General features: G+C 38.3%; 3 protein-coding genes across 3 annotated transcripts in view; all 3 read left to right on the top strand.

Moving 5' to 3' along the window:
* The window catches only part of LOC148719304 (UBX domain-containing protein 4-like), a 3,920-nt gene extending 2,235 nt beyond the window's left edge, over positions 1–1,685 (top strand). Inside the window, exons 2-3 of the mRNA XM_088740766.1 lie at positions 1–176; positions 741–1,685. The exon at positions 1–176 is cut by the window's left edge and continues 6 nt beyond it. Of these exons, the coding sequence (XP_088596892.1) occupies positions 1–176; positions 741–876 (312 nt within the window). The 3' untranslated portion in view covers positions 877–1,685. The remainder of the gene's footprint in view (positions 177–740) is intronic.
* Positions 1,686–2,632: 947 nt separating this feature from the next.
* On the top strand, positions 2,633–13,341 carry LOC148719303 (UBX domain-containing protein 4-like). The gene is made up of 14 exons (XM_088740089.1): positions 2,633–2,720; positions 3,131–3,193; positions 4,867–4,916; positions 5,329–5,384; positions 6,353–6,381; positions 6,816–6,934; positions 7,160–7,348; positions 8,658–8,710; positions 9,474–9,528; positions 10,556–10,845; positions 11,247–11,356; positions 11,745–11,869; positions 12,271–12,455; positions 13,012–13,341. Exons 1-14 carry the CDS (start codon positions 2,633–2,635, stop codon positions 13,145–13,147), a joined length of 1,548 nt encoding a protein of 515 aa, XP_088596215.1. The 3' UTR covers positions 13,148–13,341.
* Positions 13,342–14,668: 1,327 nt separating this feature from the next.
* Positions 14,669–23,144, top strand: LOC148719302 (uncharacterized). The gene is made up of 2 exons (XM_088740735.1): positions 14,669–15,297; positions 17,524–23,144. Exon 2 carries the CDS (start codon positions 17,550–17,552, stop codon positions 22,242–22,244), a length of 4,695 nt encoding a protein of 1,564 aa, XP_088596861.1. The 5' UTR covers positions 14,669–15,297; positions 17,524–17,549; the 3' UTR covers positions 22,245–23,144.
* Positions 23,145–25,526: the final 2,382 nt, after the last annotated feature.

The following is a 25,526-nucleotide window of genomic DNA, read 5'->3' as shown; positions in this document are numbered from 1 at the left end:
AGTAATGCCCTCACTCCATCTGGGAACTCATCATTCCCTGAACTGTTGTTATGGATTCTTTCGCCTTTGTTCACATTGATTAACTTCCTGAAGGCTTTCCTATTTGGAAGTCCAGATCAGTCTAGAAGGAATCCTCCACAGAGAACAAACAGCAGCACACAGTCACCACCATCAAAGTGAGTCTCTCTCTCCATTTTTTTTGTTTGCCCTGTGTAAACAGCTGCACAGTTTGTAGGTCAACTGCATCAAAACTGTTGGGTTGCCTGTTTGTTGGTGTCATGAATGAAACTTTTTCTCAAAAATTAAAAAAAAGGGGGGGAAAAGAATTCCCTGAAATTAGGTGTAAAGAATTTGATTTATAGTTAATTTTATTGCCCATAATTTTTTTTTTTTGTCTCGATGGTCAACAAAAAGTGCTGGAAGATTTAACAACTTATGACTGCTTGAAAGCACAAATTTTATTCCACTGTTGACTTTGGACTAAATATTCAATAATCACAGTTTGCAGATTTTGTAAAAACAAATCTGGTCTCTTGGTTTAGATTGTCATTTTCAAGGAATATAATGTTGTTTTTGTGTGAATTTTGGCACAAAAAAACATACCAAAAATAATGATAAATAAGATAAACAGGCTCTTAGTCAAAGGGAGGGTCATGCACAGCAACTAAACCCCTACTTCCTAAATCTGCATGCCAATCTTGCTGGTTTTTTTTTTTGTTGTTGTTGTTTTTTCGTGGCAGTTCTGGTGTACGTCATAGAGTCCCGGGTGGTGTTTCATCCATAAAGAAAGAAGGTGGAATTCACCGGCTTCACAACAGAGATGATGAGGATGATGACAATAACACATGGAACGGAAACTCAACTCAACAGACGTGACCAAATGATCCAAGATCGCTAAAGACATATAAAGAGTTTAAAATTTTTGGTCTCTCATTTGGAATGATTCTTGTTAAACACATTTAATGTAGAGATAAACTTGGTTGTTAGAGTGATGGGAGTTGATGGCACATAATACATTGCTACAGAAACAATGTTCCTCAGAAAGGAAGCAAACAGCTAATTTTGTAAACAGTTCTATCTTGTGACTAGCCTGTTTTGTCTGTCATTCACAGAATATCAAAACAATTGAAAACAGAAGACAGTTTAAAAGTTACATATAGTAGATATTGCTTAATTGACCACTCCCCATAGGGGCTTTTCAGGGCCAACACCCACCCATCCCACCCAAGGGAGGACATCCACCACACAGTAATCTCATGCGTGGGAAATGAATGTCTCCTACCCCTAACCCTGCAGGAGACAGGGCCTACGGTTTGTTCGTCCTTATCCAAGAAGACTAGAATATCTATCCATTTCTTGATTATAGAAAGGTAGCAAATTCTCCTCACTTATTTTAAGACAATGAGTATTGGTCCGACCGGGGCTCGAATCCTCGTCCCGCACAACACAATCCGGCGCTTAATTTCCTGGTGTTGTTGATGGTTAATGACACAACAAAGTCAACTTTCAAAGTCTCACATCAAGTTCTGATTAGCTTCCAGTTGTCATGACAGTTACAGTGACATGTTAAAGAATATCACTCCCCAGTCCCTCAAGAATGCATAAAGAAGTCAAAAATACAATCTATTTAATAAGTGGCAATGGAGTGAGTGGTATGTAATAAAAGAAAAGCAAGTTTTAAATAACTTATGTCAATGAAGTTTCTTTTTTTGAAAGTTTCTCTATCGGGGACCTCAGTTAGACCACAATCAGGTTGCTGTTTTTAATTATTTCTATCTGTAATATGTTAGCATGGGCTAAATACACTATGAAATATCCAGAAAAAATTCACAAAGTGAGCCGAAAAGCCGCGTCAAAATGAGAACATTGCATTAAAAAGAAACAACAGCAACAAACTTGAGCCGCTTTCTGTTTTTATTCCCATCTCACAATCCCACACTATGCATTTCATTCCTATTACTCTCCTTTCACTATTCCCAGGCTCCAAACGAACCATAACACTTGTGCTGACCAAATACTTTCAGTTTCGACTAGTTCGGCCCATTTTCTTCGATTCGTAATTTGCCAGTCAGTCGCTGAATTGCTGTGAAAAAGCTTGGGAACTTTGATCAATCGCTTCAAGACCTTAGCATTGATAGTTAATCTTCATTTACGGCGGTGTTGAGGTAATTGCTGTCTGTAATCAACGAAGAACCCTTCTCCAGAAATTTCCGCCTTCGCGACTGGTATTATACTTCCTGTAAACCACTGCATGTTAATTTTCGAGCTCTTTCCTTTGGTATATACGTTTTTCAATCTAAGAAAACCGAAATCATCTGATGAAAACTTCACAGTACGTGTCTGTTGGTTGTCTTTTGGTCCCGAGCAAGACTTAGTAACCGAGCAATCAGGTCAAAATTATTTTCAGTAGGGTGGGGATGGAAAGGATACATTTCATAAATAGATTTCATTTTCTTTCCCCCAAATTTTGGGCCACAGTTTCTGAAGGACTTAGATAAATCATAATGATAATTATATTTCAGACCAAGGTATGCAAAAAATAAAAATGTTGCCTTTCTATTTATGTGGACAGTGAATTTGTGTCACTCGTGCCTCTCCCCAGAAATGCGAGAACTTGCCTCGCAAATCCAAGATGGCTGCCATTGTAACGAGAAATCCTCGCTTATTGAGGAGTCTGTCTGCGTTTGTTTGGCAGTGCAGCCTTCCTAGCATTACGATGGGTTTGTCCAAAAAACAGCTGAGATGGAAGGGACACAGAGTTTGGAAAATTATCTCTCGAAATCATCACAGCAGTGCGCGGTGAGATGAAATTCCTGGCAGTCAACAACAGCGAAAAATATAGTCATTTTGGGTGATGCTCTATAACTGAAGAGGGCTGTTACATACATATATTGCCAGCGGTCTGTGGATCCCAGAGATTTAGAGCTGACCTACTACCCCTAATAACCACTTTAAATGAATTAGAATTACATATATTGATTAACGCGTAAGTTCTCCTCACATTTCAATACATAATTAAGGTAATAGGCGATGAGAATATGCAACGTTATCGGCAAAACGATGATATAATGATATAACTCCTTATTCAGTTAGTACTGTAATGAAAAACTTGTTCGAGGCTTGCCATGAGAATTTCCAGCAGCCATATCAGAATCTAGACAGAAAGGAGTCGTGTTTATCGTTTATATTGAAGGTAAGGTGTGTATAAGTTAGCTTAATTTTTTTAGTGAATCCTGCAAGTTTGCTTTCGTAATAATTATACCTAAGCAAAAATCGTAAATGGTTCTTAAGCTATTTCCCCCCTTCTGCACTGATCTAACTGAGATCCATAAATGAATTCGTAGTTACTAAAAGTTGGAATCACCTGAAACCACCTGAAACCACCTGAAACCATCTGAAACCACCTGAAACCACCTGAAACCACCTGAAACCATCTGAAACCCCCATGGAAACCATCTGAAATTACCTGAAACCACCCAAGAAGCCATCTAAACCCACGTGAATTAAACATTATCGCAAATCGGTATCTTAATTTTTAGCATGACGCAAAGCTTCTGTATTGCTAATTTACTCTACTTTACGTCTATTTTTATCTGTTATCTCACTGTCACTGACAATGAAATTAGTTTCAGTTTCGCGACGCATTCCAAGATCTCGTTTGATAACAAAGGGAAGAGAGATAAATCTTGTAATTACACACTGTGTACACGTTTTTCGAGCTGCGCGGTCTGCGGTCTGCGTTCTGCGTTTTTGAGGTCTGTGTTAACGAGACACCTGAGTTGCTTTGTACGATTGTACCAAAAATGATTTCATATAGTAGAAGTACTTTAACGTTAAAACAGATATTCCGAGATCTCGTCTGATAACATCAATGACAAAAGAGAGATAGATAAATCTGGTAATTACACACTGTATACACAAAGGAAAACTGATTGCGCACACGTCGACTGACTCAAAAGGCACACACATAACCTATGCAAGACTGGTACGGCTCGACAGTGGAGGGTCGTAACTGCGATATGTTCAATAAGAATTCAACTCCAATGTTTACATAGCAGTTTCGCTTACGCATTCCGTGATCTCGTTTGATAACAAAGGGAAGAGAGATAAATCTGCTAATTACACACTGTGTAGACTTTTTTCGAGGCGTGGCTATTCGAGGTGTGCGGTTTGCAGTCTGCGGTCTGCGTTCATGCCTGCGTGCTCTCATGTAATTTTCAGGTAATTTCAGATGGTTTCAGGTGGTTTCATTGGTGGTTTCAGATGGTTTCAGATGGTTTCAGATGGTTTCAGGTGGTTTCAGGTGGTTTCAGGTGGTTTCAGGTGGTTTCAGGTGATTCCAACTTTTAGTAACTACCTAAATGAATTCCCTCTCAAGTTATGTTAAGTTATGAGAATGGGCAAGATTTTTAGAAAGAGGGTGTTATCTTGATACACTCCCAAGATCTCATTATAGTAACTCTCCATACTGTTTGCTATACGATTCTTATGATGTTGGCTCAGAGAATTTAGTAGTGGATCAACTAACAATCCCCTAATTTATATTTTTCTTTGTTCCCATCACTTGTCTTCTTGATGCTGTATTTTAAGGAGAAATTCTCATGTGTCTTTCACAAGGAAATGTATAGAAGTCATTACATTACAGGATCAGTTATTGGATCTTGGAAGTGACAAGTTCGATTATTTTTCTCAATGCTTCAAGAGATCTGATAAAGCATTGCATTCCACATTTGGCAACACCTCTCATGACTAAACATTTCACACTTTATTGTATTTTCTTTGGTTGTAGCCAGGCTTGTAAAAAAACAATAAAAAAGTTTAAAATTAACCATTTAATCTGGATCATTCCAATTAAATCTTCTACAGGAGACAATGAGGAAACAAACAGAATGAATATAACATGGCAAGATCCAAAGGTACATAAATTATACTTCTACATTTCATTTCAATGCTCTCAGATCCTCTTTAAGATTGGTAGGATCGACTGTGTTGCATTTGCTTGTTTGTTATGTTATTAATTTTGTATGGTTGGTGGTTTTGTTTGTTTCTTTCAATCTTCTGTTGTAAAAATTGTGGTTGTAGAAAGTTAAGTCCCAATCTTGCATTTGTTTGGAAAAGGGAGTTAGATTTTGGATTAGAATTCCTTCCCCTGCATGAGTTCCTTTTTTCCTTAAAAAAAAAAAAAACCTTCCCTATCTCTCTCTCTAATTTTAGAGAATTTTTCATACCCCTCCCTCAGCGTTAATATTACATAAAATTTAGAATAAACTAGGATTTAAAGAGCTATACAAATCAGGGATAGGAAAAGCTAATGATAGTTAAATTCAGATTGCAGGGATATTTTCAAGAGAAAAATGCATAGCAATAAAACTGGATCACAAAAGGTAAGTACTGTGTAATAAATGCAATTTTGCCCCTGGAATACAAAATACATTTATTTGTAATGTAATATTTAATATGTAATAATAAATGGATACAGGAGCACTTGAGTGGATATTTTGTGAAACTTTTTTCTATAATATTGAGGTTGTAGAGATAATAATTATTTTACCTGAATTCTATCCTAAAAGTTAGCTGGAGTACTTGCAATGTGTGATCTCTTTCTTCATTCAAAATAAATATTTTAGTACAGTCTGTAGATTGAGACTTACGGCAAAGTGTAGGCTTTTTTGTTTTCAAGTGAACAATCAGGGTAGTCCTTGTAAGCAGATTGCCTTAGAAGCTGAAAAGGAGTCTAACTGAAGCTACTCACAAAAATGGTTCCTATAGGCAGCCTCCAGAGGAGACTTAGAAATTATGAACAAAGAAAAATGACTTAGTCTTAACCTCTCAGAGTGACTATGGCTGCAAGTGATAGTCAGGACTTGAATGTGTCACATACAAGTACAGAGTTTCACTTGTAGCTCAGTGTAAAATAATGCAGAGTTTTCATGTGAATTAAGATCTTTGCATAATTATCAGAGAAAGTGTCCCCTGTACTATGTTTGTGCACTCTTCAGTTATTAAGGAAAATTAGTGTCCACTTAATCTGTTTTGTCTGTGTTAAATTTTACACATCTGGGGCCTGTTTCTCAAAAGTCCCGGTAACCTAACAGGCTTGAAGCCATGTTTTAAAATCAAAATTTAAAGGATAGGAAAGCAGGTTCTAGCACCTAAACTAGCCCTTTTTGTTTCTTTAGCTGATAGTTTTATTGTATAATTATTTTCAAAACTTTTGAAATCCCCATCTTGAATGAAAACAGAACAGCTTTACAGGCCCATTAAGTTATCAGGACTTTTGAGAAATGGGCCCCCGGTAACATAATTCAGTAAGATAATTTCAGTCTTTGAATTTCTTCTTGATCAACTTTAGTGAGGACTGTAAGCAGTTTTCCAAACTTTGTATCCTTTGAAAGCATAGAAGTCACTTGTGATTGAAATTGTTGCAGATGAATCTAAACAATTATTATTGTTGACTTTCTTCAAAGATGTGAGGGAAACAATATATGATTATTATATTCATCCATTTGCGTTACAGTCGTTGAATTGCTGTGTATGGTTAGTGGTCAAAGCTTCAGGAAAACAACCTTTTTTTATATGCTTAACATGCTTCCAAATGTAGTTGTAACTTTAATAAAAATGTGTAACCCTGGAGTGACTGTTAGGAAAATGGATGAGAGCTAAATGACAAGGAAACCCTTCTAAAAGTTCACTTATTGATATGATTATTATTGATCTGTAGCAGATCTGTAGAAAATTATAATAATATGCTGCTTGTAGAAAGACTTTCTTATGTAACACGAAAAAATTCCTTAATTTGTCATCTTAATATTCAGACCCTATAGTTTGCATTCCTGCCACTTATTTTATTGGTGAAAGTGGTTTGCCTTTAGAGGTTGTTGGTGGAAGTCTTCCTGTTGACCAATTTGTTACAAAAGCAGAGAAGGTTTTTGAGGTACTATGAATATTTATATTAAAAATATGGTAGACTTTCTCAGTCATGTGTTATTTGAAGGGTAACCCTCATAAACTATGTATCAAGGTATACTGGTTCTGAAATTTAATATCTATCAAAATGCAGTCTTTATCTAATTGAAAATTGACTTGAAGCATTTAATTTTCACACCCTATTAATTATGCTAACTTTATCTTTTGAATTTTGGGCTTTGGTACATTTTAGACTCACTTGAAGTCAGCTCCAAAAAACCCCTCAACAAAACCTGCACAAAGCACTGTGTCTCAGAACAAAGAAGCCTCCAGTGCAAGCCAGCAATCTTCTGTGAGTAGCACTCCTTCGGCAGAGCCTTTATCACAACAGAACCAAGAGATTTCTAACAGAGAGACTGAACCTAGACCAGGGCCATCAGAGGTGGGAAAAATACTAAAGAGAATAAAAATTTTAAGTTGTGTTTGAGTTGCATGTTGATATCAGTCAGAGAAATTATGTGAAAGTGATTTAGATTGGCAAAAGCTTGGAATAATAAAGAAAATACATTAGTTCAAGGCCTCTGTATCAAATCATCCACTGATCCAGAGAATGTTAAAGGCCCATTTCCATCCGAGATCCTTTGCTGTCGTTTGTTTTTGTTTTGGAATCGCGCTATTGTTAAATGGCGAACTCTGATAGTCATTCACAAACACTATTAAAAAGGAAAACAAAGATTTGGTGAATAACACAGTAAACAAATTTGCAGCTAAATATTTGAGACTGAGAAATCATAAATCGAGTCTTTGTATAAAACTTGTACAAAGCTTACCTGATGTTGAAGGAAATTGTTTGGCTTCAACACTAAATAAAATGTAAACAAATAACCAATATTGGCCAAAACTGATTTACTTTATGCATTTCAATTATAGAATAATGACGTCTGCAAATGAGATCGCTTACATACATATCTCAGGATCTCAAGTAAAAATCAGTCAAATAATTATTCTCACCTCGAAAAAACCTCCCCGGAGTCTCTAGTTCCATCGTAGGAACAATGCAATAACATTTCTGCAAAAGCACTGTCTGTAGTGTTACCGAAACCCATGGTTGTTTTCCTTGCCCTCCATAAATCATACACAGACTCTCAAAGTTGAATAACCTTTGCCAAGCCAGGCAGACTCGGCCTTCCTCTGGACTGCTTCTTCGGCGGCATCAACTTTTCAAATGACGTTTTTCACCGTCATACATGTAAGAATTAAAAACTATTTACTGATATGGATACTATGATAGTTTGTTGTTCACAAATGGTTCAAGATGGAACTTTGAAAGCCCTAATTAGTAATATGGAAGAAGATATCAAAGCGATTCCGCAACTACAAGGAAAATAGCGCATTTTTCATATATGAAAAATGATCCAGGCACACAAGGCATATCTCGGCTGGAAATGGGCCTTTAAGAATGTGAACTGTTATATCGGAAAAATACTTGGAAGCTAAAACAATCAGATTTTCCTTTAGACCCCTCAAAGCAGAAATTAAAGAATTTGTATCACAGTGTGTGCCATTAAATCATATTGTCTATTTTTGGAAATTTTTCAAGGGAACAAGTCATGGTTGGTGTTTGTCCCAGGCCATGGTTGTACATGTATTTCTTAGACCAAAAAAAATCAAAATGTAATGGATTTGAGCTTTTGTAAACTTAGGAATAGTATGAACCACAACAAGTAATTATTTTTATGGTAAATGCTTAGGAACCTTACAGCAGGGATCAACAGGGAGAATTGCTAGATGATAAAGTGGAAAGGTTAGTCTTATATCTGTTGAAAAAGTTTGCACAGGTCACCAATCTATTCAATGCATATAAGCTTAAGAAAGTAGCCTGTGGTGTTAGGCTTCATACAAGGATGGTTTTGTGTATTCATGTTTTGACTTGTCAATATTGTGAGTAGTAGCCAATTTGGAACGCTTCTAGAACTAATTGTTGAACATGTTCAAATCTTGATTAAGTGTTTTCAAATAATTATTCAGGGCTTGACACTAACTTTTCAACTTACTAGCCAAGTTGCTATAGTGACATCTTAGATGTTACAACAATTTCAGTCTGTTGCCAAACTGGCTGGTGGAAATAGAAAACCATTAGCCAAAACTGAATTTCTACTAGTCTGTGGCTAGTGGGCTACTGTTACAGTAGTGTCGAGCCCTGTTATTCATAACTGACCGCTACTATAATGGATATTATAAAAAACTAGATCATTGGATAATGCAATTCAAGACTTTTTATTGGCTTAGCCATTATGGTATATGAGCCAATATACCATTATCTACAAATATGGTAAGTGTACGCGTCAGCTTTAAATCAAAAGGGAGCTAAAAAATCCAGCTTCTTACAAAATAATAATTTCTTGGGGGCGTTTTTAATAAAACAATTATTCCACTCGCGCTTGTTGCATATGAGATGATTATAGCCAACTCGGCGCTACGCGCCTCGTTGGCTATCTATCATCTCATATCCAACGCGCACGAGTGGAATAATTGTTAATTACCTCTCCTCTACTGTTGTTGAGCAGAGCAAAGCAACTCATTGAACAGAGGAGACTTGGGAAAGAGGAATCAGAAAATCAAGTGAGTCTGATTTTTAATCTAAATAAAGTTGTGGTATTTTTTTCTGATTGTTAAAACTCACAGTGTAGCTCTGCACTTTATGAATTATGGATGAATTATCAATTAAACTTATTTTAGTAAATATTTGTGTGAAATAATGCAAGGTAGTTGCTAACAGGTACTTGTCAAAATACCTAGTAAAAGTGAAAGGTTATTGGCTCTTAATAAGAACGTTGCTTTGAATCAATCTCCAAATTATTTATCTCTCTATGACAGAAACTCTTTATTATTATCTTAGTCATTATTACAGGTGGTATTATAAATCTTATTAACATAACTATTAGCATTATTAGTATTATTATTATTATTATTATTATTATCATTATAAGTGTTATTGTTATTATGGTTATTAATCTTATTCAAGCTGTCTAGAGGTTGAGTTTTGTTTCGGGTTCAACACTATACACTAGTAGAAATTCAGTTTTGGCCAGTGGTTTTCAATTTCCACCAGCCAGTTTGGCTAGTAAACAAATTGAAATTGTTGTAACATCTAAGTTGTCCCAAGCCACCTGGCTAGTAAGTTGAAAAGTTAGTGTCATTAAGCTTTGTTATTTTTTCCAGTACTAACTTACTTTTTTAAGCAGTATTTGTTCCTTAAAATAAAGTTTGTTTGTTCAAGAGCCAAGATCTAGCTTATCCCAGTTTCTACAGCATCACCCAAAGTAAGGAAATTCCCTTAAAATGAGATGCAGTCCATTGGAAGATATCTGGTATTCTCTGAGGTTTTCTACATGTTTGTACACCTTGGTGGAGAAGGATTCTGTGATTATAAATTGTTTCATTCAATCAGGGGTCCAGAATAATACTTATTGCCAATAGGCAATCATGTTTGTTAACTTTGAGCTGAGTATTTGTCAAGTTCAAGAAAGTTAAATAAATGTTATAAATCAATCACTCTGCTTTGCCACTTCAATTGAACTACTGGTAAATACAAATTTTGTTATCTTCACTGGCAGAGAGATGATAGAGGGAATTCTTTGCATTTTAGGAAACTAAGAGGAAAGAATTTGATAGACGTCATCAGGGACAAGAACTTGGTAAAGCCAAAAGGGACCGAGAGGAGAGACAGGCACAAGATATTGTCAATCAAATCAAAGAAGACAGAGCCAAAGAGCACGCCCACAGGGAAGCTGTGCGGCAGCAGATTGCTAGGGATAAAGTGGAGAGGGAAGCAAGGAGGAAGAATGATGCGCAGGAGAGACAGCGCACTCAGGCTGCCTCAGTCTCACCTTCACCTACCATGACTGAAGGCAGTGAGAGGCTGGGAAAGAGTGAGTGGTAAGTTTAAGGTAGAAATGCAATGAAACATGCCATTTGTAAAGGTTTAGAGTTCTTAAATATCCTTCACTTATCTTATAGTAGTAGTAGTAGTAGTAGTCTTTATTTCCACAAGATAAAAAATACATATCTTATGTTACAATATTTGAGTAAAAAGTATATATAAAATATCTAAATATATCTAAAATATAAACTTACACAGCTAAATTGTATTTAAAAATTAAGCGATTAATGAAAGAGTTCTTGAATCTATCTGTATTAACTTTCGGATACTGACTTGTTCGATACCTTAAATTGTAAAGATCAGTTAAATTGTAAAGATCAGTTACAAGTTTATTTTATATTGTCAATAACTACTTTGTACACTTTCATGTGACAGAGACTTTTTGTTTTTTACTCAGCATTTCTACTTGGCTCCAGTTTCGTCTTCCAGATGGCAGTTCAGTAACCAACTCTTTCCCAGCGGATACTCCTTTGGAGACCATACATCAGTATGTCATTACTCTGAGTGGTTGACTTTTTCATGTACTTGTATAACAATTAGCAGAATTTAATGTGCTTTCAGGGAATTCTATTTAGATAAGTACGGGAGAATTCTGTGTTAAATATACTTCAACTACAATTGTTAGGTTCTTATTTTAGGGGTCAAAGAAATTTTTTTCTTAATTTTCCACTTGTTAGTTCTACATTAGATTCTTAATTTTCTGCAACCTTGCCCATGTGTGTCCAAATAAGAATTCCCTTTAAGACCATTATTTTGGTATTTGTTAATTGTCCTTGCAGCTATAAACCTTTCAAAAATATGATTGAGTTCTTTTGAGCAAACATGTCATGTTAAAATACCAATTTTTTTTTTTATGATTATTAATGTGGTCTTTTCAATTGTTCTCAGCAACTAGGACTCAGCACTAGCTCAATAACACTGTACACCACCTACCCCAGGCGAGAGCTGACTGAGGAAGACCTGGGAAAGAGTTTGGCTGAGTTAGGTCTGGCACCAAGTTCAACTTTAATTGTAGCTGTGGTGAGTTTGAGATCAACATAAGGTTTTCTGTAAACCACCGGCATTGAAAAGAGTGAACATTTGTCACATGGGAACCTTGCTTATGGCTTGGCCCACCCATGAGTTCTTTGTTTATATGAATGTATGAGTTATAGTTGCAATTTTAAGAAATAAAAGAAGGGTTGTGTTGTAGAAAAGCTTGAGTGCCACAGGCATCCAACTAAGCAATTTTTTCTTCACTCTCTATGAAAGTTCAACCTATTCTTGTTATTTTTTTATTTTTCATTGGTTAATTATTACAATAATTGTATTCGTGGAAAATCTTTCTTTTTTCTTTAAGTAAATTTCCAGTTCCCCTCTACCAATCAGAAATTTCACAAAACTTAAAAAGATAAAAGCAATACTAAACTTTCATTTTACAGAAAGGAAGTAATGCCCTCACTCCATCTGGGAACTCATCATTCCCTGAACTGTTGTTATGGATTCTTTCGCCTTTGTTCACATTGATTAACTTCCTGAAGGCTTTCCTATTTGGAAGTCGAGATCAGTCTAGAAGGAATCCTCCTCCACAGAGAACAAACAGCAGCACACAGTCACCACCATCAAAGTGAGTCTCTCTCTCCATTTTTTTGTTTGCTCTGTGTAAACAGCTGCACAGTTTGTAGGTCAACTGCATCAAAACTGTTTAGTTGCCTTTTCGTTGGTGTCAAGAATGAAACTTTTCTCAAATATTAAAAAAAAAAAGGGAAAAGAATTCCCTGAAATTAGGTGTAAAGAATTTGATTTATAGTTAATTTTATTGCACATAATTTTTTTTTTTGTCTCAATGGTCAACGAAAAGTGCTGGAAGATTTAACAACTTATGACTGCTTGAAAGCACAAGTTTTATTCCACTGGTGTCTTTGGACTAAATATTGAATAATCACAGTTTGCAAATTTCACAAAAACAAATCTGATCTCTTGGTTTAGATTGTCATTTTCAAGGAATACAATGTTGTTTTTGTGTGAATTTTGGCACATAAAAACATACCAAAAATAATAATAAATAAGATAAACAGGCTCTTAGTCAAAGGGAGGGTCATGCACAACAACTAAACCCCTACTTCCTAAATCTGCATGCCAATCTTGCTGTGGGTTTTGTTGTTGTTGTTTTTTCGTGGCAGTTCTGGTGTACGTCATAGAGTCCCAGGTGGTGTTTCATCCATAAAGAAAGAAGGTGGAATTCACCGGCTTCACAACATAGAGGATGAAGATGATGACAATAACACATGGAACGGAAACTCAACTCAACAGATGTGACCAAATGATCCAAGATCACTAAAGACGTATAGAGAGTTTAAAAATTTTTGCTTTCTCATTTGGAATGAACCTTGTTAAACACATTTAATGTAGAGATAAACTTGGTTAGAGTGATGGGAGTTGATGGCACATAATACATTGATAAAGAAACGATGTTCCTTAGAAAGGAAGTAAACAGCTCAATTTTGTGTACAGTTCTATCTTGTGACTAGCCTGTTTTGTCCGTCATTCACAGAATATCAAAACAATCGAAAACAGTTAAAAGTTAATTTCCTAGAGTTGTTGATTGTTAATGACACCACAAAGTCAATTTTCGAAGTCTCACATAAAGTTCTGATCAACTTCCAGTTAATTATGACAGTTACAGTGAAATGTTAAAGAATATCACTCCCCAGTCTTTAATCTTCAAGAATGCAGAGAGAAATATGGGGACAAGGCAAAAATGCAATCTATTTAAATGGCATTGGAGTGAGCGGTATGAAATAAAAGAAAAGGAAGTTTTAAACAACTTACGAACTTACGTCATTAACATTTCTTTTTTCGAAAGTTTCTTTATCAGGGAACTCAATTAGACCATGAACATATGGCTGTTTTTATTTTCTATCAGTAATATGTTAGCAAGGGCTAAATACACCATGAAATACCCAGAAAAAATTCATAAAGTGAGACTGGGACACAAAATTGCATCCTAAGAAAAGCCAAGGCAAAATGAGAATATTGGATTAAAAGACAACAACAACAACAATAATAACAACAAAAACAAACTTGAGCCGCTGTCTGTTTTTCTTCCCACCTCACGATTCTATTATCCATATCCCTATTACTCTCCTTTCACTATTCCCAGGTCCCCAAGCGAACCGTAACATTTGTGCACAGGCTTACCTGGTTTTAGGTTTCTATGGTAATGGGTTCTGACCAGTGGCATTTACATAGCCGTTAGCAATGTAGTTCAAATTTATTGCCTCTAGAAGCTGTCCCTAGTAGCCAGTCTTAAAAAAAGTCAGCACCGAATAAAGATTAATAGTTCATTACTTGTTTGGAAGTGTTTTTTTATGCCAGAAAGCCTCAAAATCGCTCGTTTGGGGCTTTCAAAGTTCGGCGGTTAATATATTCGGCTCGCTCTTTCAAGTGAAGAAATGCAACAAGGCAGGCAGCTTAGGTCTCCAGATCCCACACCACCTCGTATTCGAGGCAAAAATGTTCTACCTTCTAGGTCTTATTTTCCTACCGAAATTCAACTGGCATTTCTTCACTAGAACGAGCCGAATTAACCGCCGAAGTTTGAAAGCCCCAAACGAGCGATTTTGAGGCTTTCTGGCAGAAAAAAAACACTTCCAAACAAGTAATGAACTATTCATTTTTATTCGGAGCTGATTTTTTTGGTGAAGACTGACTACAAGGGACAGATTCTGGAGGCAATATAAATTATTTGAACTTCATTGATAAGACAGATCTGAATAATGAAACGCTACGTCAGAGGTTATGCGGCCAACAACGCGGGCTCAGGTGTCCTAGGTCTAAAATTTCGCGAAAAATTAGCGGAAAATAATGAGGGCTGACTTTTAAAACCGAGGAACTCTGTTTTCTTTGAAGGCACTTTCCTATTTCCGAAGGTTTTAAGGAGTAAATTAATATTTGAAAATTTTTAGGGGGTGTACCAAGTTTTTGGAGGTTGTTCTGTAAAAGAAAAGCGGCAAGGAAAACGACGCCTCGAAGCAACAGAATAGGAAATCAACCATGCGAACGGCTCAAAATCCGTGTTTCCGCGGCAAAACCTAGCACATGTGTCTACATTATTCAGCTCTGTCCATTGATAACGGCTATGTAAATGCCCTGGTAAATGCCATAGGAAGCCATTACCATAGAAACCCACAGATATTTAAGATGGTAAGCCTGTGATTTGTGTTGATCAAATACTTTCAGTTTCGACTTCCGCTCATTTCTTCGATTTATAGTTTGGCAGTCAGTCGCTGAATTGCTGTGAAAACACTTGGGAGCTTTGATCAATCGCTTCAAGACCTTGGCACTGATAGTTAATCTTCATTTACGGTGATGTTGAGGTAATTGCTGTCTGTAATCACGAAGAACTCTCCTCCAGAAATTTCCGCCTTCGGGACTGGTAATCACGCGATGTAAGATCAGGCATTGTGGTAAGATTGCTGATTTTTTTTTCCGCTTATGTCTGCTAATGTTGTTTCCGTGCACTTGGTGGCTCACTACCAAGATTCACTAGACAAATGCAATTCCTCCTTGCGATAAATTTTTCAAATGGGCAATTTAACCGTTGACTTGACTTTGACTTCCACAAATCAAGAAAAATAATTACGATCAATATCTGTTACGCAGTTACTAATTGTTTGTACTTAATACATGCCTCTGTTCAGACAAGTATAACATCGCAGTAGTTTAGTTAGGGGTGCATGTGTACTAACTTATTTAGTAAAGCATGTAAAACTATATGCTCCATAAAGTGGCACGTTTACACTTGAAATCCCCGACTCTTGTAACAAAAGTGCACTCCAGGGAAAGCGTTAAGTTTCATATATTTCCGCGCAGTGGCGCACGGCTTGTTGTGGTTATACACCGCGGTGTGTACTTGACTAATAAGTTGTTTGTCTGATGAAGTAGTCACTCAGTCTAAGAAGGATCTCATTGTAAAGGCGCCTCACATTAATCCAATCACTCACTTTGCTGAAAGGCACTCTCTTAACAATAGTCACTTTAATCAGTTATCTTCTAAAGAATTTATTCGCCGCCTGTTTTCAAAGAAGGCGACTAAACATTGTAGATTGTTCGAGCTCGCAGTGGCTACCACATCGACCAAGCCCCATAGAGGAAGACCGCTGTGTTCTTAATGAAGTGATCACGCTTATTTTTAGAATTCGATACAAAAAAATCATTATCGTAGAATTCGTTTTTCTTTCCTCGTTTCTGTGCGGGATGGAATAGTTTCTGGAATATTTAAGGTATTTTTCAACAACTTCTCGTGAAGCTCCGACGAAGGGCTAACGCTCGAAACGTCAGCTTTTGTAATCATTACGGTGGCCAATTTACCATTTCAACTTTGTTGATATATCCAAATTATTCTCGTGAAATCGCCTAATTTTCCATGCAACTCAGCATTTGGAAACGACACATGTTCAGCGTCGATGTGCGTGACAGACTTAAAGAGAAAACGATAGGTCACGCGATGGCGTTGAATAAATATAACCGTTTACGGTCGTGTCGATACAAAGTCATTTCAATATAAGTTGATTCGATACAAACTGAAGTTGATTCGGTACATCGATTAAGTCGATTCTATCCACGTAGAGAGTCGTTTCGTCACAAATTCAGATAAAAACTCGTGAAGGTTTATCATTCAGACATCCAAACATCCGTATTAATTATTTATCTTTTTCAAAATGGTGTAGATCGCGCGTGCAGCTCGGTTTAAGGATTGCACAATAATTGCCGGGGGTGGAAGGGGGAAGGAAATCGAGAGGGGGCGGGCAGTATGTAAAATCATTGTTTTAGGGAGGTCGGGTAACGTGTCATTCTTTGTATGAGCTATGTGGTAAAACGTTTGCACATGTGCGTTTACTCTGAACATATCTAACATATCCTTTGAAGAAGAATTTGAATTTAAATAAAATGAAATTTAAATGAGAAAAGAAAAGAAAAACAAAAAGAAAACTACAAAAGAAATTGAAGCAGCCAGGGCTTGAACGTGATACTTTCGGACTCGAGTAGAGTAGGTAGCGTTAGATAGGTAGATATGCAAAGCGCACGAAATGGCGAGCTTTTCTACTGAAATAAAGTTGATGCACATTTTAAAAAATGTATTAAAATACATGTACCTATTCGGCTTGTCAATTGAACAGTGTTCAAAGTCTGCTCTAATTAAGTTTGGAATCGATAAGAGCTGTTCATTAACCTCTCTACATTTTATACCACATTTCTTTTCTACCTACATACAGTCATAGACTACCTTTTAATTCATAAGTATCACAATTTTTTACTTTTGGAGTGTTTCGGATAATTCCGAAATGATCCAGGATGTTTAAAAATGTTAAAGAATATTGCGGAATTTGACATGATGGTCTGTGGTCCTGGTTTTATAAATGAACCTTAATTCCCAAGCTTTATTCTCTCTTATTTACTTTCTACTTCCTTTTATTGATTTTCATGACTGAATGATTTGAAATTGATTCATCGACTAACGCTCTGCAAGAAGACTGCATGACGTCTTTCAGTACGGAGCTCCTTTGCCGCTAACACAGGTGTTAAAAGTACTGTTGCCAGTATTTTGCCTGAAGTTGAAGTAATTTGATTTCTAAAGTTGTAGATTTGTTAATTATTTTTATCATTAGCTAATAGACGTATTTTCAACAAAGGGTTACAAGACACGTCTGCAACAGACATGGCCGCTGCAAAAGAATATACCGATGAGCAACTAAACTATTACAGGATTTCTTCCGTCACAACTGATATCCTAACCAAAGGTTTGCGGACAATTTTCAAACAAGAATGGGACAGTCGTTACAGGATGACCTTTGGAGAATGGAAAGATGATCCTGGTAATGGGAAAGACTTTTACAATGCAGAGTCCCCGCCAAACCAAAGGAGGAACAAGCATCTATTGGCGACCATGATTAAAGGAAACAGAGCAGACTGGGACTGTACCATGCTGTTTTACGCCATTCTCTACTCCGATTGCATCTCTGGTCTAAACGCGGTAGTAAAAACGAATGTTGACAATCTCAGAAAATTTCGCAATGAAGAATTTGCTCACATGCCCCAAGGTCGACTTTCGGAGTTAGAATTTAACACTGCTATTGGCAAAGTTGTCGCTGCATTCCAGGCACTAGGTCTTTCCACTACAGAAATTCAACAGATCGCAAACCAAAAGACGTTTCCGACGAAGGAGTTAAGAGATGTTTTAGACAAAGTAAACGATTTAGAAAAAGACTTACAAGAAAAAGAGAAAGAAAACATGGAGATTGAAGATCAGCTAAAGGAGATAGAGACTGAACGGCAGAATCTGAAAGATCAGCTGAAGGAAAATGAAAAACAACTGCAGGGTCTTAAAAATGAGATCGAAGAAACAGAAGGAAAACGAAAGGGCCTTGAGGATCTCGTAGAGCGAAGAGAAAATGAACTGCAGGAAACAGACGAACACCGCAGGAACCTTAAAGAGCAGCTAAAGGGAACAGAAGAATTACAAAGGAACCTTGAAGATAACTTAAAGAAAACAGAAGAGAGACGAAAGAGCCTTGAATATCAGTTACAAGAAAAAGAAAAACAAGTGAAGAGCCTTGAAGATCTGCTGAAGAAATTTGAAGACCAACGACAGGTTCTTTCCGATCAACTGCTGAACGACACTTCCCCATTTTGCATTCTTCCTCCTAAACCTTCACACGACCTAGCAAGTCGCGATGTTGAGGTTGCTGACATCACAAAACAGTTGCATGAGCTTAAGCGAGCTGATGAAAGCAACTTAAGCATCTTGTATATCTCCGGGAATCCTGGCAGCGGTAAATCGCAACTGGCCGGTCTTGTAGCCAAAAGATTTTACGAGAAAGCCCAAAAAGACTCTTACTCTGAAGTGTTTGTAATGACACTGGATGCGGAAACGTTAGGCTCACTTCTGGAATCTTACATCAAGCTTGCTCGACAAATGAAGTGCCCGGAATATGCTATTACAAACATCCATAGATCAAAGGATTTGAAGACAGAGGAGAAGATCAACAGCCTGATATCCTTAATCAGCACAAAGATTGGTCAGTACGAGTCCTGGCTTCTGTTGGCTGATAACGTTAAAAGCTTATCTGAACTGCATGTTCATTTACCTCAGCAAGGACATGGACAGTGGGGAAAAGGTTATCTGTTGATCACGACCCAAGATACCTCCTGTATACCGTTACCAGGCCTTTCCATTCAACACATCTCAGCAAGCGAGGGTATGCAGTCCCAGGAAGCCTCTTCTTTGTTGGCTCTGATTTCTGGTATCAGTGACAATGAGCTGGGAGAAGTAGTAGCTAGAGAGCTCGATTACCAACCTCTTGCGTTAGCAAGCGCTGCCACCTATGTGAAGCAACTTCGACAGAGCAAACGTTTTTCGGAGTTTGGTTGGAACGACTTTCTGAAAAAAGTAGAAAAAGGGCAACGTGATGCGACAGAGACTCTACTTACAGAGATCAACCCTTGTTACAAGAAATCGATGACAACAGCAACAACACTGGCCGTTAAAGAAGTGATGAAATCAGACAAAATCATTGATCATGCATTAAGTTTTCTCTCCCTCTGCTCGTCACAGCCTTTAAATGAGGATATCGTGGTGAATTATATTGTCAACGCAGCAGGAATAAAAGATAAAGAGATGATAATTATAAAACTCCAAAGATGTTCGCTACTTTTGTCACATGAAGATGAGTTTGGTGTCCACATCCGGGTACATCAGGTTGTACACGATGCCGTTACGTCGTTGATTCAGGGTTATCCGGAAAGCCGTCGCGTGAAAAATTTGAAAAGCGCTGTGGCGGCGTTTAACCAGTTCATAGATAACGACTTACCAAATGAACCATCAGACTCAATTTTGCAAAGCTACGCCCTTTCCCTACATTTAAGATGTTTTATTCTTAATTTTAAAGACCTACTTTCAAGGGTTGCCCTTTCCCGAATCGACCAGCCTGAAATGGAGAAGCTGGGTGAAATTTGTAAGAACCATTGTCATTTTCAGGCCGCAAAGAAATGTTATGAAATTTTACTACAAGCCGCTCTCAAAAAGTTTGGAACTGAGTCCGCTTATGTTGCATATTATTACAATTGGCTGGGTGTGGTTAACATTGAGGTAGGCGACTTTGAGAAGGCCAAGGAGTATTTCGAAATTACTCTGAGTATTAGAGAGAAAAAGCTGGGACATGAGCATGTAACAGTGGCAACTATTTACAACAACCTGGGTGCTGTTCACAAGCAACTGGGCGACTTTGAGAAGGCCAAGGAGTATTACGAACTTGCTCTGAGCATTAGAGAGAAAAAACTGGGACCTGAGCATGTAACAGTGGCAACTAGTTACAATAACCTGGGTTCTGTTCACGAGGAACTGGGCGACTTTGAGAAGGCCAAGGAGTATTACGAACTTGCTCTGAGCATTGAGGAGAAAAATCTGGGACCTGAGCATGTAACAGTGGCAAGTAGTTACAATAACCTGGGTTCTGTTCACGCGGAACTGGGCGACTTTGAGAAGGCCAAGGAGTATTGCGAACGTGCTCTGAGCATTCAAGAGAAAAAACTGGGACCTAAGCATGTAACAGTGGCAACTAGTTACAATAACCTGGGTTCTGTTCACCTGCACCTGGGCGACTTTGAGAAGGCCAAGGAGTATTACGAACTTGCTCTGAGCATTAGAGAGAAAAAGCTGGGACCTGAGCATGTAACAGTGGCAAGTAGTTACAATAACCTGGGTTCTGTTCACCTGCACCTGGGCGACTTTGAGAAGGCCAAGGAGTATTACGAACTTGCTCTGAGCATTAGAGACAAAAAGCTGGGACCTGAGCATGTAACAGTGGCAAGTAGTTACAATAACCTGGGTTCTGTTCACAAGGAACTGGGCGACTTTGAGAAGGCCAAGGAGTATTATGAACGTGCTCTGAGCATTCAAGAGAAAAAACTGGGACCTGAGCATGTAACAGTGGCAACTAGTTACAATAACCTGGGTTCTGTTCACCTGCACCTGGGCGACTTTGAGAAGGCCAAGGAGTATTACGAACTTGCTCTGAGCATTAGAGAGAAAAAGCTGGGACCTGAGCATGTAACAGTGGCAACTAGTTACAATGACCTGGGTTCTGTTCACACGGAACTGGGCGACTTTGAGAAGGCCAAGGAGTATTACGAACGTGCTCTGAGCATTCAAGAGAAAAAACTGGCACCTGAGCATGTAACAGTGGCAACTAGTTACAATAACCTGGGTTGTGTTCACCAGCACCTGGGCGACTTTGAGAAGGCCAAGGAGTATTACGAACTTGCTCTGAGCATAAGAGAGAAAAGGCTGGGACCTGAGCATGTAACAGTGGCAAGTAGTTACAATAACCTGGGTTCTGTTCACAAGAAACTGGGCGACTTTGAGAAGGCCAAGGAGTATTACGAACGTGCTCTGAGCATTCAAGAGAAAAAACTGGGACCTGAGCATGTAACAGTGGCAACTAGTTACAATAACCTGGGTTCTGTTCACCTGCACCTGGGCGACTTTGAGAAGGCCAAGGAGTATTACGAACTTGCTCTGAGCATTAGAGAGAAAAAGCTGGGACCTGAGCATGTAACAGTGGCAACTAGTTACAATGACCTGGGTTCTGTTCACACGGAACTGGGCGACTTTGAGAAGGCCAAGGAGTATTACGAACGTGCTCTGAGCATTCAAGAGAAAAAACTGGGACCTGAGCATGTAACAGTGGCAACTAGTTACAATAACCTGGGTTCTGTTCACCAGGACCTGGGCGACTTTGAGAAGGCCAAGGAGTATTACGAACTTGCTCTGAGCATTAGAGAGAAAAAGCTGGGACCTGAGCATGTAACAGTGGCAACTAGTTACAATAACCTGGGCTCTGTTCACGAGGAACTGGGCGACTTTGAGAAGGCCAAGGAGTATTACGAACTTGCTCTGAGCATTGATGAGAAAAAACTGGGACCTAAGCATGTAACAGTGGCAACTATTTGCAATAACCTGGGTTCTGTTCACGAGGAACTGGGCGACTTTGAGAAGGCCAAGGAGTATTACGAACTTGCTCTGGGCATTGATGAGAAAAAACTGGGACCTGAGCATGTAACAGTGGCAACTAGTTACAATAACCTGGGTTCTGTTCACGAGGAACTGGGCGACTTTGAGAAGGCTAAAGAGTATCACGAACTTGCTCGTACCATTAGACAGAAAGAGCTAGGACCTAAGCGTGTTGAAGCTGCGTGTTTCCCAGCTACCAAAAGTTCTGTGGTGTCTGTTGATCCGGCTCTGGACATTTTAGAGGAAACCGATGAATATCCTGATCGTGCTCTTAACTTTCATTTCCGGAAACGTGCGGCTGAAGATGGTCTTGCTCCAGTGTCAATCGATGGTTTCTGTTAAACCTCGTTTGAAAGAGGTGTTACATCCACTAAAAAGCGAAAGATTAAAAAGGAGTGAAAAAGAGGAGGACAGAAATTGTTAGAATTACTCAAAGTTATCTTCTTGACCTCTGAGATTCCCAAACGAGAGAATGACAGGATTTATTTCGTGTTAAAAGACTTGAATACAACTTACGAGTTTCCATGCATATGTTGAGTTAAGATAATTGGTAACAGCCCGTGTTCAGTATTTTTCTAGGCAACTTTCCGACCAGGTGGAATAGATTTGTTTGTGGCTTTTCCTTTTTTCTGTTTTGGTCATTTTCTTGCTTATGTTTTATTTTGTTTCTTTCTCTTTTATTTAAAGGGTAGTTTTTATAGCCTTGACTTTTTGTAGTCGTTCTAATTTTCCTGGTTCTTTTTCTAATATATGGAACGTGGGCTGTCTAAAATATCATATATGTATATATGCTTAAGGCAAGGGCTGAAAATAACGAAAACCATCAATATTCTACACGGCTCTCAAGAGGGCTCCAACTTAACTAACTGAATTAAAGTAACTAACTAAATTAATAAGCAAAAATATTGATTAGGTTCTTGGTTTTCAGTCAGTAAATTCATTGTCTTAGGTTAAAAGCAAACCATTCTAATCTGGCAATTTTTTGTTACCTTACCTTACAGCTTTGCCATGAAAAAAGTGTTTAAAAGCCAACAGTAGTTTAGCTTTTCAATTGTACAAAGTACACTTATTGCGTTTGGAAACTGTTTTCTTTGATGATGCTATCGTTTTTACATCAGTACATTGGAAGCCTTAGTTCATTTTAGCAAAACATCCTTAGTTTTTAATTTTTGTCGTTCTTACATCAGTATATTAATAACCTTAGTTCATTTAGTGGCCAAACATCGTTCGTTTTTAATTTTTTGTCGAGTTTTCCTCTCATAATTGCAAGCGTGTATAGTGCCGTAGCAAGGGTAATATGAGTGGGGGGCACGCGAGCGCCGGAGGAGCCAGCCGCTAGGGGGATCTAGGGGCATGCTCCCCCAGAAAGTTTTGAGATCTTGAGGCTTGGAAATGCCATTTCCAGCGTTCTCCAAGAGCTATTTGTGATTTACGCTTATCGCGAACTATTTACTTCGTACACTGTCTCAGCAAACCAATGCACATTGAGTATAACACTTACAACGTCAATTACAAAATAGAAAACCGACTATCTTTGTATCTTGAAACCAGCAAATGTTTCACCTTTCAGAGTCATCATAGTAAGTTCGTAGTTATTAAACTGTCTGAGCTGCCTTAAAGGCAAACGTAGACTTTATCGGCAGGTCGTTTTTTGAAACAGTCACTTGTGCCGCCAGTTGTCCCCCACAAACAAATTGGCGACCTGCACCATGTCAATACCATCTGCCAATTCCTTGTGGAATTTTTTAATCTATTTTTTAATTTTTTAATTATAGACTAGTGAGCAGCACTTCTTCGAACAGTAGTTGTAAAACTTCTTGTATTTTCCTACGCTTTTCGTCTAACTGTCGTAGACTTCTTCAGGGAGTTTTACAAGTATGACTAAACGCCTGCATTTATAAGCCAAAGTTACAGGGGCCGATGACCGTAAAAGCTTGGCCGGACTTACGAACACGAACAGGCGAAGTTGTGAAAAATTTGTGAAAATTTAACACGTGTAAGGCAAGGTGAGAAAAGTATTTTGGGGGCCAGGGTTTTAGCTAAAACCGTGGCCCCCAAAAAACTTACATAGATTAGCTATTGTCACAGTTTTCTTGTAACACACAGTACAATCTAAGTCTGGCAGAATATTACTGATAACCTTCTTAATACGGGCGTGACTGCAGTTGAACGTAGTCTGAAAGGCAAGAGTCCTGCTTGGCCGAGATCTATGTTTAGGTGGCCGGGAGATCCAGGTCTCCCTGTCGAGGTAACGCACACCGTGAAACAGCGGCAGTAAAAAACTTAAAAGGATAGCCTCAAAGTTGCATTCGCTTCCAGAACGTATCCCTAGTCTCACAGAAAGACTCAAAGGAAGAACTGTTTCTAGCATATCTCATAAGCACCCCTTTTATAAAAGCTTTCTTGTTGCTAGAGGGGTAAAACGACTCGAATGGTATGTAGAGATATTTGTTAAGAGGCTTCTGATACGTAGAAAGTTGCAGCACGCTTGAGGAATTATCCTTATGCAGACAAAGATCTAGAAAAGAAATACTACTGTCGCTGATACAATGAGTAAGCTTGATTCGATCATTTTTAGTATTAAGAGCCCCAGGAAATTTCAGGAGGGTATCCTTGGGTCCACACTAAATAAAAAAAATGTCATCAATGAAACGCTTATAGAGCACGAGAAATTGAGAGTACTGCTCCACAATATCTTTTTCGTGGAAATACATAAAAGCGTTTGCGACTGTGACGGCGAAAGGAGTGCCCATAGCAATACCAAACACTAGGTGAAAAATAACCGGACTGAATTCAGATGATAAATAGTTATTGTTGAATACAATTCTGGCGAGCTCAATCAGTAGTGGAGTTTCGGGAGCCCTTGCTTCGCGAAGGAGCAAGTCGAGAGCCACTAAGGCTTTTTTGGTGTCTACGTTGGGATATAACGATCCAACATCCGCGGTGACAGGAAGATAGCTTCACTTAGGCAAGACTGTGCTCTCAAGTAATTGAATAAGCTCACCAGAATCCCTAAGGACCGTAGGCAGATGTACAGCGGGCTTAAAAAGCTCGTCAACAAAAATACTAATTGGCCTAGTGATATATGAATGGGAGGCAGCAATTGGTCTCCCCATCATGGGGTCTTTATAAACTTAGGGATGATGTAGAACTTAGCCGGGTTCATAAAATGATCGAAACTACGCAAAAAGCGAGCAACATTAGCGGAGATAAATCTGCTGTAAAAAGACATGAGCCTTTCGCGAGAATTAATTACATAAGCACGACTAGCATACCAGTCCTGTTGCGTGACTTTGCGGTATGACAGCTCGTCATACAGATGTCTAAGTGTCTCTGCTTGAACCCAATTCGTTGACAGAAGAGCTGGTCCAAGGTTTTTATCCGTGGCCAGAATTTTAATGTCAGCATTGGATTTCAACTCGTGGAGGTCTTCTCGCTCTTGCTTCGAGAGATTGTTTCTCCAGTGCGGTTTTTCAGCCGTGATGCTCTTTGGTAACTCTTTGCGAAGCACGAAGAGTTTGTCTTCAAGATCTTGGTTTTCCCTCAGTGGAATCCAGCCAGTTGGATCGTACAATCTGGGATTGAAATCACTGCTTTGAGGTTGTTTGGAAAACTTATCTTGGA

This window comes from Stylophora pistillata, chromosome 12, assembly GCF_964205215.1.
Source record: "Stylophora pistillata chromosome 12, jaStyPist1.2, whole genome shotgun sequence".
Taxonomy (NCBI): domain Eukaryota; kingdom Metazoa; phylum Cnidaria; class Anthozoa; order Scleractinia; family Pocilloporidae; genus Stylophora; species Stylophora pistillata.
Note: the sequence above shows the minus strand (reverse complement) of the source record. Positions and strands in the feature narration are given on the sequence as shown.